Below are 15016 nucleotides of genomic sequence, written 5' to 3'. Positions count from 1 at the left end.
ATAAAGGGAAATTTCTATGATATTGGTCTGCGTAAAACATTTGTGGATATGACTCCAAAAACACAGGAAACAAAATAAAAAGTGGACAAATGTAATTACATCAAATTAAAAATCTCCTGTACTGAAAAGGAAACAATTGACAGAGTAAAGAGACAATCTATGAAATGGAAGAAAATATTTGCAAATGTATTTAACCAAAACGAGGATCATAGAGAAGCTCTTAGATAACAGATGTCTCTTAGATATCAGTGCCTAAAAAGACACCAAAGTAATATTTGATCACCATATATTCTGAGAGTAGTTGAATGTGTAGTTAATTTTTCACATCAATATGGTCCAGTGTGAAATTTCAGTCAAAATTACAACTAGAAGTCAGGAGCTCTCGGTCGTTATAGTGAAATTTCCTCAGAGAACAGTGAAATCTAGACAGGAAAGGTCATTTCCTTAATCAAATGACTAAATTAATATATTCATTCTTGTTTATTTCTAAGAATTACAAATATAAGTTGTACTTAGTTTTTTTTTTACTATTATCATAGAAAATTTACGTTTGTGGGGAAAGTAATAACTTTCTCTTAATGAGAATCTCAGTAAGGTCACCCAAATAATTTATTCTTCCCTTTATATTCCTTTTAACTTAATAAACTTTTTGAAAAGAATAATTCAGGCTTAATAGTATACCTATCCTACAGAGATACTACTCTTTGTATGCTGTCTATCATAGTAAAAATAAAACCTATACTTAAAGTATCAAAAAGCAGTGGATCTTTCAGAAACATAAGGATTATAGAAAAGCAATGACTTTTATAACATTTTTCCTTTTTACTAATTTGATTACCTCCTGGTTTCAAGCACATAAACTATGTGAAACAACCTCAATTGTGTGACAGACTTGGGTATGACCAGAGAGATGGAATACAGCCTATCTAAGCAACTATTTAGAAATCCTAAATTTGAAAAAGCTTTATAATAAAGTGGCGGCAAGCTCTACAGCAGAATATAGCTAGCTTTTTCAGTCTTTTTACAGTGCAAGCGTAAGGATTTTGAACTCAATTGTCAAGGCCAAATCATGGCAACCATATACTGGGATGTCGAGGGAATTATCATGATTGACTACAAGCATCTTCAACCTGACAGTGAAGTATTGGAGTGACCTATGGAGTGAACTACAAAAGGCTATCAAGGAAAAGTCTGCTGATGTCCCATTACAAGCAAAGTTACCAATTGTTAAAACAGCAGCAGCTGACCACGCCAATCACAGTCAAATGTCAGGACATAATTTGTAGTCACTTTAGAGCAATTGCTAAGAACATACTCAATTGCCTAATGGCAATCTAATGCTTTACATTGGAAAAAATCAGACTTTTTAAGAAATTTCAGTATTTCGATGCTGACAGTAAAGTTGAGAGATTATATTTCTTAAAGATAATATTTTAGTCATCGAGTGACGTTCTGAAAGCTTGCCCAATCTTACTTCTAACTTGGTGACATATTATGTCAAATTAATGCTGTTTATTACCCTACTGATCACTATATGAAGTAATATCATTATTCCACAAGTAATCAAATTTGAGAAAGATACACATTCTAACACAAATGGCTGACGGTGCCATTATAAATGTAACAGTTATTAGAAAGATAACCATGGCATTGCAATAATTTTTATTTTATTATTAAATACCGACATACATAACCTTTCTATTTCATTGTTGGGAGAGTATCAGAAGCCAGGACTTTTCGTATAGCTTCAATTTCCAGGTCTGGGATATAAGGAACTCTAAATTATAAATTCCAGCTTTTGCCAATGTACTCACGGCAGTCATCTGGTTCATCAGATCCATCACCACAGTCGTCCACGGTGTCACATTTCCACCAGAATGGAATACATTTGTCAGTTTTGCAACGAAACTTTTAAAAAAAAGAAGGTTGAATAATTCAGTGCATATATAATGAATATTTTACAATTGACTAGGGCAACACAGCCTAGTCCACTTTTTTTCTGCAAATGTGAATAATGGTGATCTTGGCACATTCCACAATAGGGACTAAATACACAACAGGCCACAATATGATCTTCTAGGAGAGCACATTGTTCAGGAAAACCTCTTGAGATGACCGGCGAACACAGACAAGTTCTCACATTTACATGTTGTCTATTGGGATACTTGGTTTGTGTGGTTGGTGAGTTGGTTGGTTGGTTAAGATAGAGTCTCCCTCTGTCTCCCAGGCTGGAATGCAATGGGGTAACCTCAGCTCACTGGAGCCTCAACCATCTGGGCTCAAGAGATTCTCTCACCTCAGCCTCTGGAGTAGCTGGGACTATAGGCACATGCCATCACACCCAGCTAATTTTTACATTTTTTGTAAAGATGAAGTTTCACTATGTTGTCCAGGCTGGTCTCAAATTTCTGGGCTCAAGGGATCCTCCTGCCTTGGCCACCCAAAGTGATAGGATTAAAGGCATAAATCACCTCACCAGCCCAAACAGGCTTCTTGAACACCACAGTAGCAAAGATGAGTCCTTGCTACAGACATCCTGTGGCCTGAAAAGTCTACAGTATTTACTATCTGGGCTTTTACAGAAAACGTTTGGCAAACATTAAGTAGGGCAAAAAACTATTAGGAGTATCAGGAAGAGATATCCAATTGAACTAATTTAGGTAATTTGGATTAATTTAACTTAATTGCATTTTATTCAGAATCTTGGGAAATTCAATTAACATCTCTTGGCCTGTGTGTTTTAGCCACAAAATGAGGAGCTGAAGATAATCTGGAGTAACTTTTCCAGCTCTATCATGCTGTGATTCCATAAATATTCCTGAACACTGAAAATACTGCTGTTAGCCATAATGAGTATGTGCCCCACAAAAATTTTAAGAATACCTCTTTAAAGCAGCCAAGGCTAACACAGTTCATTTCAGGTTTTAGAATTCCTAATAAAGTTTCATGATCTTTTAGGACAAAGAGAAGTTCTGAAAGATTTTTTTTTCTATTTTTTATTGCATTTTAGGTTTTAGGGTACATGTGAAGAACATGCAAGATAGTTGAATAGGTACACATATGGCAGTGTGATTTGCTGCCTTCCTCCCCTTCACCTATATCTGGCATTTCTCCCCATACTATCTCTCCCCAACTCCCCTCCCCCTGCTGTCCCTCCACTATTCCCCGCAACAGACCCCAGTGTGTAGTGCTCCCCTCCCTGTGTCCATGTGTTCTCATTGTTCAACACCCTCCTATGAGTGAGAACCTGCGGTATTTCATTTTCTGTTCCTGTGTCATTTTGCTGAGAATGATGGTCTCCAGGTTCATCCATGTCCCTACAAAGGACATGAACTCATCGTTTTTAAAAAGAGGTAAAAATAAGGCTTTATATTTTTTTGCTGACTTAAAGAAAATGAATGCATAGAAAAAAAGCTCATGTAGTAAAACTTGTTCTCCAGATTACCTAAAAAAAATTCACTAAAATATTTATTAACATGTTTATTTGTTGTATCATCCACTCCACTTGAAACAGCTAAACAAAAAGTCATGAGAAAGGCAATAATTTTATTATTTATAGAAATAGAAATTTTAACTCCTCCCTTTAAAATTAACTATCAGGTGGCAGATTAACACTAAAGAAAGTAGATGAGTTGTTATGTGGCAATATTTATTTACTTACAGGCTATTTAGCACACAAGTGACTTGATGCTGGAGACAAAATATTCAGGAAGTTATTATTGAATATTACTTTTATGAGGAAGGTGATTTGAACCCAAATGTAGCTGCTGAGACAAAGTATTGTTCCTACTAACTTCACTATTGCTCAACTAAAGAGTGACCAAAAAGATCAGTTAATTTATGTTTTAGTAATTTATGACCATAAATTAATTCATTTCTCAGTAACATTCATGTAGAAGAAACTAAAGAAAAAAAATCACTTTCCATATAGAGAGCACATGCCTATGAAGTAGCTACCACCAAAAATATTCACTTGAAATTAGTTAAAACAAGCAATATATAAATTTTAGTCAATTTCTCATGGTATATAAAATTATTTTTCTCTTCCTTTCAGTAGAACTTCAATGAAAAGCATGTATCACAATATTCATCTGGAATTAAAAACATTTCTAAGTGTTAATTTAGCTAATTTTTTAAAAGTTATTAACTTCTCTTAGAAGTGATTATGTTGAAGATGGCACTGTGAGAACAACCCAGGATTGGAGCTCTCGTTGAATCTGCGGAGAGGTGAGTCAGAGCTGCATTTCCAGACTGATCTTTGTTGCCCACAGAATGGGGAAACTCCCAAGTATAAAGGAGACACAGGACGCCAGGCAGTACCTCTGCCTGGCAAAGCCGGCAGCTGGGGTGGCGGTGGCCGGCCCCCCCCCAGCGCTCCCCACAGGGCGCGCTTGTCCGGGTGCCCTGTTGAACCGGCAACCTGAGACTTGAGAGGGCTGGACTTGAGACTGAACGAGACTTGGACAGGAGGCCAGCCCAGGAGATTGCAGGGACAGAGTGTTCGGGGTAGCCCAGTGGGACGAACAAAACCGCAATTTCAAACAATCCCCAGGCGGACGATCCGAGACGCTCTGTGGGGGAGGGGCGTCCACCATTACCGAGGCAACAGGCCCCAACTGAGATACACGCCCACTGCTGATGCAGCCAGCCATTGCCGAGGCAACCCATCCCTACTGAGATACACGCCCACTGCTGTCGCAGCCTGCCATTGCTGAGGCAACCCATTACAATGAAGATACTCTGCCGCAGGGCATGGCGGAGACCACAGCAGAACAGCAGAGCCTGCAGCAACAGGGCGAACCACACAACAACAGGGCGGAGCCTCGGCAGGCAAACAGTGGCTAGTCTGCCTCCTAGCTGGTCAGGACACCTCAGAGGACATCCAAAAATAAAACCCGAACCCCCCAACACAGAGCATTTGAGAAAAAAAGGGTTTTTTAATGAGCTCTGTTGTAGCAGAATCAAACATAGCAGCCTAACAGCCCTGAATGAACAACTGAGCTCACAGCTCAGCAATTGAGCTCCTATAAAGTACAGACTGTCTCCTCAAGCAGCTCCCTGACCCCTCTATATCCAAAAGACTGACATTTGGCAGGCATCATCCTGGGACAAAGATAGCAGAAAAAGAAACTGGTAGCATCCCTCACTGTGCCACAGCTGCTAGAGGTGCACCCCAGACAAGCAGGGCCTGGAGTGGACCTCAGCAGTCGTACAGTGAAGGGGCTAGACTGGTAGAAGGAAAGCCAAGTAACAGAAATACTTCATCATCAACAATCTGGGTGCCCACTCAGAGACCCAATCGAAAAGTCAGCAACTATGCAGACGACAAGCGGATAAATCCACAAAGATGGGAAGAAACCAGCGAAAAAAGGAGGAAAACACCCGAAACCAGAACACCTCGCCTCCTAGAAAGGACCAAAACTCCTCACCAACAAGGGAACAAAGCTGGAAAGAGAATGACTGTGAAGAAATGATGGAATTAGACTTCAGAAGGTGGATAATGAGAAACTTTTGTGAGCTAAAAGAACACGTATTAAATCAATGAAAAGAAACTAAGGAACTTGAAAAAAGATATGGGGAAATGATAACAAGAATGGATAACTTAGGAATATGAATGAATTAAAGGAGCTGAAAAACACAATACGAGAACTTCGCGAAGCACGCACAAGTTTCAGTAGCCGAATTGACCAAGCAGAAGAAAGAATATCTGAAGTCAAAGACCAACTGATTGAAATAAAACGAGAAACCAAGATCAGAGAAAAAAGTGCAAAAAGGAATGAACAAAGTCTCCAAGAAATGTGGGACTATGTGAAGAGACCTAACCTACGTTTGATAGGTGTACCAGAAGGGGACAAAGAGAATGAATCCAAGCTGGAAAATACTCTCCAGAACATCATCCAGGAAAATTTTGCCCACCTAGCAAGACAGGCCAACACTCAAATGCAGGAAATACAGAGAACACCACAAAGATATTCCGCAAGAAGAGCAACCCCAAGGCACATAATCGTCAGATTCAAAAAGGTTGAAATAAAGGAGAAAATACTAAGGGCAGCCAGAGAGAAAGATCTGGTCACCCACAAAGGGAAGACCATCAGACTCACAGCAGAAACACTACAAGCCAGAAAATCTCGGCAGAAACACTACAAGCCAGAAGAGAGTGGGGGGCCAATATTCAACATTCTTAAAGAAAAGAACTATCAATCCAGAATTTCATATCCAGCCAAACTGAGCTTCAGAAGTGAAGGAAAAATAAAATGCTTTGCGAATAAGCAAGTACTCAGAGATTTTGTCACCACCAGGCCTGCTTTACAAGAGCTCCTAAAAGAGGCACTACACATAGAAAGGAACAACCAGTACCAGCCATTACAAAATCACACTAAATGCTAAAGAGCATCAACATAATGAAGAATCTACAACAACTAACAGGCAAAACAGCCACTTAGCATCAAAATGGCAGTATCAAATTCACACATAACAATATTAACCCTAAATGTAAATGGACTAAATGCACCAATCAAAAGACACAGACTGGCAAATTGGATAAAAAGCCAAAACCCATCAGTGTGCTGTATCCAGGAAACCCATCTCACGTGCAAGGATACACAAAGGCTCAAAAGAAAGGGATGGAGGAAGATTTACCAAGAAAATGGAGAGCAAAAAAAAGCAGGAGTTGCAATTCTCATCTCTGATAAAATAGACTTTAAAGCAACAAAGATCAAAAGAGACAAAGAAGGACATTACATAATGGTAAAAGGATCGATACAACAAGAAGAGCTAACGATCCTGAACATATATGGACCCAATGCAGGAGCACCCAGATACATAAGGCAAGTTCTTAATGACTTACAAAGTGACTTAGACTCCCACACAATAATAGTGGGAGACTTTAACACTCCACTGTCAATATTAGACAGATCAACCAGACAGAAAATCAACAAGGATATCCAGGGCTTGAACTCAGACCTGGAGCAAGCAAACCTGATAGACATTTCCAGAACTCTCCACCCCAAATCCACAGAATACACATTCTTCTCAGCACCACATCACACCTACTCTAAAATTGACCACATAATTGGAAGTAAAGCACTGCTCAACAAATGCAAAACAACTGAAATCATAACAAACAGCCTCTCAGACCATAGTGCAATCAAGTTAGAACTCAGAATACAGAAACCAACCCAGAACTGCACAGCTTCATGGAAACTGAACAACTGGCTCTTGAATGTTGACAGGGTAAACAATGAAATGAAGGCAGAAATAAAGAAGTTCTTCGAAACCAATGAGAACGAAGACACAACATGCCAGAACCTCTGGGACATATTTAAAGCAGTCTCTAGAGGAAAGTATATAGCAATAAGTGCCCATATGAGGAGAATGGAGAGATCCAAAATTGACACCCTATCATCAAAATTGAAAGAGCTAGAGGAGCAAGATCAAAAATACTCAAAACCCAGCAGAAGACAAAAAATAACTAAGATCAGAGCTGAACTGAAGGAGATTGAGACACAAAAAAACCCTTCAAAAAATCAATAAATACAAGAGCTGGCTTTTGAAAAGATCAACAAAATAGACAGACCACTAGCCAGACTGATTAAAAAGAAAAGAGAGAACAACCAAATAGATGCAATAAAAAATGATAAAGGGGAAATCACTACAGATTCCACAGAAATTCAAGCCATCATCAGAGAATATTACAAACAACTCTATGCACATAAACTAGTAAACCTGGAAGAAATGGATAAATTCCTGGACTCTTGTGTCCTCCCAAGCCTAAACCAGGAGGAAGCTGAAACTATGAATAGACCAATAACAGGGTCTGAAGCTGAGGCAGCAATTAAGAGCCTACCACTTAAAAAAAGCCCAGGTCCGGAAGGGTTCACAGCTGAATTCTACCAGACACACAAAGAGGAGCTGGTACCATTCCTTCTAAAACTATTTCAAACAATCCAAAAAGAGGGAATCCTTCCCAAATCATTTTATGAGACCAACATCATTCTGATACCAAAACCCGGCAGAGACCCAACAAGAAAAGAAAACTTCAGGCCAATATCCATGATGAACATAGATACAAAAATCTTCAATAAAATATTGGCAAGCCGATTGCAACAGCACATCAAAAAACTTATTCACCATGATCAAGTAGGATTCATCCTGGGGATGCAAGGCTGGTTCAACATACGCAAGTCTATCAATGTAATTCACCACATAAACAGAACCAAAAACAAAAACCACATGATTATCTCAATTGACGCATAGAAGGCACTTGACAAAATTCAACAGCCCTTTATGCTAAAAACCCTCAATAAACTTGGTATTGATGGAACACATCTCAAAGTAATAAAAGCTATTTATGACAAACCAACAGCCAATATCATACTGAATGGGCAAAAACTGGAAGCATTCCCTTTGAAATCTGGCACTAGACAAGGATGCCCTCTTTCACCACTGCTATTCAATATAGTACTGGAAGTTCTAGCCAGAGCCATCAGGCAAGAAAAAGAAATAAAGGGTATTCAAATAGGAAAGGTGGAAAGCAAATTGTCTCTATTTGCAGACGACATGATAGTATACCTAGAAGACCCCATCACCTCAGCCCAAAAACTCCTGAAACTGATAAGCAACTTCAGCAAAGTCTCAGAATATAAAATCAATGTGCAAAAATCACAAGCATTCCTCTACACCAATAACAGACTTAAAGAAAGCCAAATCAAAAACGAACTGCCATTCACAATTGCTACAAAAAGAATAAAATACCTTGGAATACAACTCAAAAGGAACGTAAGGGACCTCTTCAAGCAGAACTACAAACCACTCCTCAACGAAATCAGAGAGGACACAAACAGATGGAGAAACATTCCATGTTCATGGTTAGGAAGAATTAATATCGTGAAAATGGCTATACTGCCCAAAGTAATTTACAGAATCAATGCTATCCCCATCAAGCTACCATTGACTTTCTTCACAGAACTGGAAAAAACCATCTTGAACTTCATATGGAACCAAAAGAGAGTCCGCAGAGCCAAGTCAATTCAAAGCAAAAAGAACACAGCGGGGGGCATCACGCTACCGGATTTCAAACTATACTACAAGGCTACAGTAATCAAAACAGCATGGTACTGGTACCAAAACAGAGATATAGACCAATGGAACAAAACAGAGGCACCGGAGGCAACACAACATATCTACAACTATGCAATCTTTGATAAACCTGACAAAAACAAGCAAGGGGGAAAGGATTTCATGTTTAACAAATGGTGTTGGGAAAACTGGCTAGCCATGTGCAGAAAGCAGAAACTGGACCCCTTCCTGACACCTTACACTAAAATTAACTCCAGATGGATTAAAGACTTAAACATAAGACCTGGCACCATAAAAACCCTAGAAGGAAATCTAGGCAAAACTATCCAGGACATAGGAGTAGGCAAGGACTTCATGAACAAAACACCAAGAGCATTGGCAACAAAAGCCAAAATAGACAAATGGGACCTAATGAAACTCCACAGCTTCTGCACGGCAAAAGAAACAGTCACTAAAGGGGATCGGCAACCAACAGAATGGGAAAAAATTTTTGCAGTTTACCCATCTGACCAAGGGCTGATATCCAGAATTTACAAAGAACTCAAACAGATTTACAGGAAAAAAACAAACAAGCCCATTCAAAAGTGGGCAAAGGATATGAACAGACACTTTATGAAAGAAGACATATATGAGGCCAACAATCATGTGAAAAAATGCTCATCGTCACTGGTCATCAGAGAGAAGCAAATCAAAACCACAATGAGATACCATCTCACGCCAGTTAGAATGGCGATCATTAAAAAATCTGGAGACAACAGATGCTGGAGAGGATGTGGAGAAAAAGGAACACTTTTACACTGTTGGTGGGAGTGTAAATTACTTCAATCATTGTGGAAGACAGTGTGGCGATTCCTCAAGGCCTTAGAAATAGAAATTCCATTTGACCCAGCAATCCCATTACTGGGTATATATCCAAAAGACTATAAATCGTTCTACTATAAGGACACATGTACACGAATGTTCATTGCAGCACTGTTTACAATAGCAAAGACCTGGAATCAACCCAAATGCCCATTGATAATAGACTGGATTGGAAAAATGTGGCACATATACACCATGGAATATTATGCAACAATCAGAAATGATGAGTTTGTGTCGTTTGTAGGGACATGGATGAATCTGGAGAACATCATCCTCAGCAAACTGACACAGAACAGAAAATGAAACACCGCATTTTCTCACTCATAGGTGGGTGATGACAAATGAGAACACATGGACACAGAAAGGGGAGTACTAAACACTGGGGTCTATTGGGGGGAAAAGGGGAGGGCCAGTGGGAGGGGGAGGTGGGGAGGGATAGCCTGGGGAGAAATACCAAATGTGGGTGAAGGGGAAAAGGAAAGCAAAGCACACTGCCATGTGTGTACCTACACAACTGTCTTGCATGCTCTGCTCATGTACCCCAAAACCTAAAATCCAATAAAAATTAAAAAAAAAAAAAATATATATATATATATATATGAAGAAAAAAAAAAAAGAAGTGATTATGTTGCCATTTCCATGTAAGTAATTGACAGCAAGCTGGCATTTATTTTAGTATGCTACATATAAGAAAGTTTTATAATAGAAAACTATAGGCTAGGTTCAATTATTGCTAATGAAAATAGATTAGCAATCTAAAGGTTTGCCCATTTAAAATACTGTTACTTTCTTCAAATAAGAGATTATTTTATGTTAGCTTTTGCTAAATTTGTCTGGATATGATGGAATAGATTCATGACAGATTTACATAACTTAAACAAATATGATTGTGAATTTTTCTTCCAGTGGCAATATGAGACGGTAAAGAGCTCTATGAATCCAATGGGAGATCTGAGTGTTCAACTGATTTTCTCATATTTGCCTAGCCTATATTCATGCCCGTTGTGGGTTTTTTCAGAAAATATGAGAGGCAAAAACTTACCTTTATAGATAGTGAATGTCTGGGGATATGAGGGAAAGCAGTTACTTTTAACATTAAATATTTCTAGTCCTTATAATATATTAAAGCACATTAGTAGGAGAACTTCAGGTCTCCTGAGTATCCTCAAAATCTTCCCAATCATGATTGGAAAAACATCTGAAATGTATATATTTTTAAATTCACCAAATGTGCCTGATTTAAATAAACATGAACTATTAGAATTATATATCATATAATGATTTTGCTCTTCATTTGATTTTGGTAATAACATTAAAGGGTTTTCAGTTAAGGGAGGCCAGGGTATAATATACTTATGTTATTTTTTATGTTAATCAATATTTTATTCTCACAGGAAAATCTCTTCTATTTCATGTCTAAGCTTCATTTTTTCATACTTAAATTTGCCAACTTTAAAAAGATTAACATTAAATATAAATATAAAACAGTTTTCACCATAAATGTTCTCCAAGACTAATATCATCATAAAATAAACTTCAGACTGTAATTATCACCCACAAGAAAAAGCTACAAAGAAATTACTAAATACATGTCTACTAATATCAATATCAGGATAAAATGGAAACCCAATATGGTGAAGTTTGGTAGAAACAAAAAAAGTCTCTATTTTAAGGCTTAAGTAAAGCCATTTTTAAGTTGACTTTTTTTTTCTAATTAAAATAATTTTAATTAAACATTTAAAATTATTAATGTTAAAAGAATTAAATGTACTATTACTTGCTTCCTTTAAAGGTCTACCTCACTGACAATTATGTTTCTACAAACTGATTTTTCTTCAAGAAGTTTAGAAGAGAGTTTTTTCTTTCACTAGATCAGAAAAGAATCACAGGTAAAATGTCCCTATAAACCAGACGATTTACAGGGATAACCACTAATGGTTTGCATTGCTTGTTCTTCATTAACTTTTTTCTTTCTTTTTACAATGTTATTTATTTATTTATTTATTCATTTATTTATTTTTGAGACAGAGTTTCACTCTGTTGCCCAGGCTCGAGTACAGGGGCAGAATCTTGACTCATTGTAGCCTCTGCCTCCTGGGTTCAAGCAATTCTTATGCTTCACCCTTCTGAGTAGCTGGGATTACAGGTATGCACCACCACGCCTGGCTAATTTTTAATATTTTTTAGTAGAGATGGGGTTTAGCTATGTTGGCTAGGCTGGTCTCCCACTCCTAACCTCAAATAATATGCCTGCTTCGGCCTCCCAAAGTGCTGGGATTACAGGTGTGCTACTGGGACTGGACAATTAACTTTTTTTCCTTGAAGATGAAACTAATGAAGTGATATCTTTTGTTGTTGTTGTTTTCAGAGGTATGGTTGAAAAGTATTTTCCACATTTGGGTTTGTTTGCTCTGTCTTACTGTTGTTAAGTTTTTAAAAATTCATGATAGACAATTGGGGGTATTTAAAAATTATAAATATTTTAGTGTTGTCATCATAGATACCAAATTGGGAAATAATTATATTGTATAAATACTTTCAGGGTGAGTTAGGTTTTCATAGGATAAACAGTTATAGATTTTCATATATAATATTTTTAAAAGTATTATCTCTCAGGTGCATGTAGTGAGGCTGATGTTATGCTCTCTGGGTCATACTATTTGAGATATTCATCTGTACTTTAAAGAATCCTGTGATTTCACTCTATTTTCATTTGGCTCTTGAGTCATAGGCATTGCAGTGTCTTAGACAGGCATCATCTCTACTAAGCCAGTGACAGCCTCAGTGTTAGGCCTCAATAGACCGATATACTATGATCATTCCAAAGCAAAGGACCGAAGATTATTTTAGAGTAAGCTGGATGGAGGTTACCTGAAAATTTGACCAAATAGCACCAATGGTATTAATCATTATATTTTACAATACTTAAAAATGTAATTTGTCTCTAATTTTACCACTAGGAATAATTTGATTGCTAATTTTATCTTTCATAGTGACTTAAATTTCCAGCAATTTAAAAATAATATATATTTTTACACAAACACTCAGGGGTTTAGAATAACACATTATCTAATAAAAACAGTTTACGGCTTGTGTTTTCAACGAGCCATCAGAACCTCTTGATGGCAGCTCACACTAATTATACACAGAAGATTTTTAAGGTAAATTCCAGCTGCCATATAAGGCAAGAGAAATAATAACAGCATCTACTATATACCAATAACTTAGCCAATTTAATCTTTATACGGTTGAGGAATATTATAATACCATTTAAAAAGATGAGAAAACCAAAGTACCACGAAGTTAAGTAACTCAATTTAAAGCCAAGTCAGGGTTATGATCAGAGACTGGCTTCAGTCTATGCTCTTAACCTCTACACATTCTGACTCCCTGGAAAAGCTTTAATTGCTGTCATTTATGCAGTTCTCTAATATATGATGCTCTTAAATCTAATTTGAAAGGCAAACTAAGCTACATTTGGATTCTCCATGTTGAAGATAAAAATGATCTAAGAGAAATTTGGTCTCTTGCAATAAAATCACGGCTAGTAACTGGAAAAAGCCCATTTGAACACAGAATTATAAAAACAAATTTAGTCATTTTACACATAAAATATAGTTTATTTGACAGTTTTCTCTTAAAGCCAACAAGATAGTGGCTCACAGGTTACAAAGTAGAGCTTTATAATGTCATATGACTATTGTCCAAAATTTGAAAGTAATAAAATTAAGTCCATGTAACTACCATACAATAGAAAACTTCGCTCCTGAGATATCTTCAACTGAAAATAATTAAGTTTTAAAGAAATAAAGGTTTTGGAGGAAAGTTATTTTGATCATGCGATTTATTTTCATAAAAAACCAAAATCTAGGCCGGGCGCGGTGGCTCCAGCCTGTAATCCCAGCACTTTGGGAGGCCAAGGCAGATGGATCACGAGGTCAAAAGATCGAGACCATTCTGGTCAATGTGGTGAAACCCCGTCTCTACTAAAAATACAAAAAATTAGCTGGGCATGGTGGCGGGTGCCTGTAATCCCAGCTACTCAGGAGGCTGAGGCAGGAGAATTGCCCGAACTCAGGAGGCGGAGGTTGCGGTGAGCCGAGATCAGGCCATTGCACTCCAGCCTGGGTGAAAAAGAGCGAAACTCCGTCTCAAAAACAAACAAACAAACAAACAAAAAAACAAAATCTAGACATGCACTCGCTATTCATCTTTTCCAGATCACTGACTCTAAGAAAATGGAGAGAGTAGGGACAGTGACATAGAACAGATTTTCTTGAGAAATTTCCTGCTCTGTTTAAACTCCACCTACCTTTACCTACCCGATTCCTAAATCACCCTGCCTTGTTAACTATATAAAACCTCCTCTGCTGCTGCTGTTATGCCACTTAGGATTTGAGATATTATTCTGTGTGGATCTGTGAAAGAATTTTTTCTTTTCTCTCTCTCTCTCTCTTTATTTTTATTTTTTCCTTTAGGGCCTCCATTTATTCTTCCTAATGTCTAAGGTCCCATTTTAGTGAGGTGTTATATTGCTTTTCCTGTGTTCTGTGACCATCTCTACAATGTATGGAATACTCATTCAATGTTACACTAAATAAAAGAACTGATGTTTCAACATACATCCTATAATTAGATTCCCAGACCTCCACTCACCTGGCTGGCTGTGCAGTTGGATAAGCAAGTCCTGTTATCAGCTGCCAGATAGAAGTTGGTGGGACATGCACAAGTGTGGGTTTTTCCAGGGGCTAAAAGGCACAAGTGACTGCAACCACCATTATTTATCATGCAGAGATGTTTAAAGACTACAGAAAAGAAAGAAACAACAACAACGAAACAGAATAATCAAGACTAATAATATAATATGGGATTAGAGATAGGACATTTAAGCTTCATAACTAGTATTGGAATAAATCTTTGTAATGAAGAACTCATCAAGACTATAAGTATAACTTTACTTTGTCACAAATGCTACTCATTGTCCAATGACACTAATTTTTCCATTCAATAATTTTAAAGGTACACTTCTACAAAACAAGGATTTTAGTAGGAAAAAAACTATCAGAAAAATAAATAC

The 15016-nt window shown here is 37.5% G+C and overlaps 1 protein-coding gene across 4 annotated transcripts in view; it reads right to left on the bottom strand.

The window, feature by feature from the left end:
- Positions 1-15016, bottom strand: part of LRP1B (LDL receptor related protein 1B) — a 1941900-nt gene that overhangs the window by 204366 nt on the left and 1722518 nt on the right. For all 4 annotated transcript variants that reach the window (XR_013518953.1, XM_078327882.1, XM_078327883.1 and 1 more), the window contains exons 62-63: positions 14596-14744; positions 1815-1908 (exon numbers count right to left, since the gene is read on the bottom strand). Coding sequence is in view for 3 of the 4 variants with exons in the window: in XM_078327882.1 (XP_078184008.1) it covers positions 1815-1908; positions 14596-14744 (243 nt within the window). In the remaining variant the exon portion in view is untranslated. The remainder of the gene's footprint in view (positions 1-1814; positions 1909-14595; positions 14745-15016) is intronic.

Source organism: Callithrix jacchus, chromosome 6 (assembly GCF_049354715.1).
Source record: "Callithrix jacchus isolate 240 chromosome 6, calJac240_pri, whole genome shotgun sequence".
Classification (NCBI taxonomy): Eukaryota; Metazoa; Chordata; class Mammalia; order Primates; family Cebidae; genus Callithrix; species Callithrix jacchus.
The sequence above is the reverse complement of the archived record's forward strand: the minus strand, read 5'-3'. Positions and strand labels throughout refer to the sequence as shown.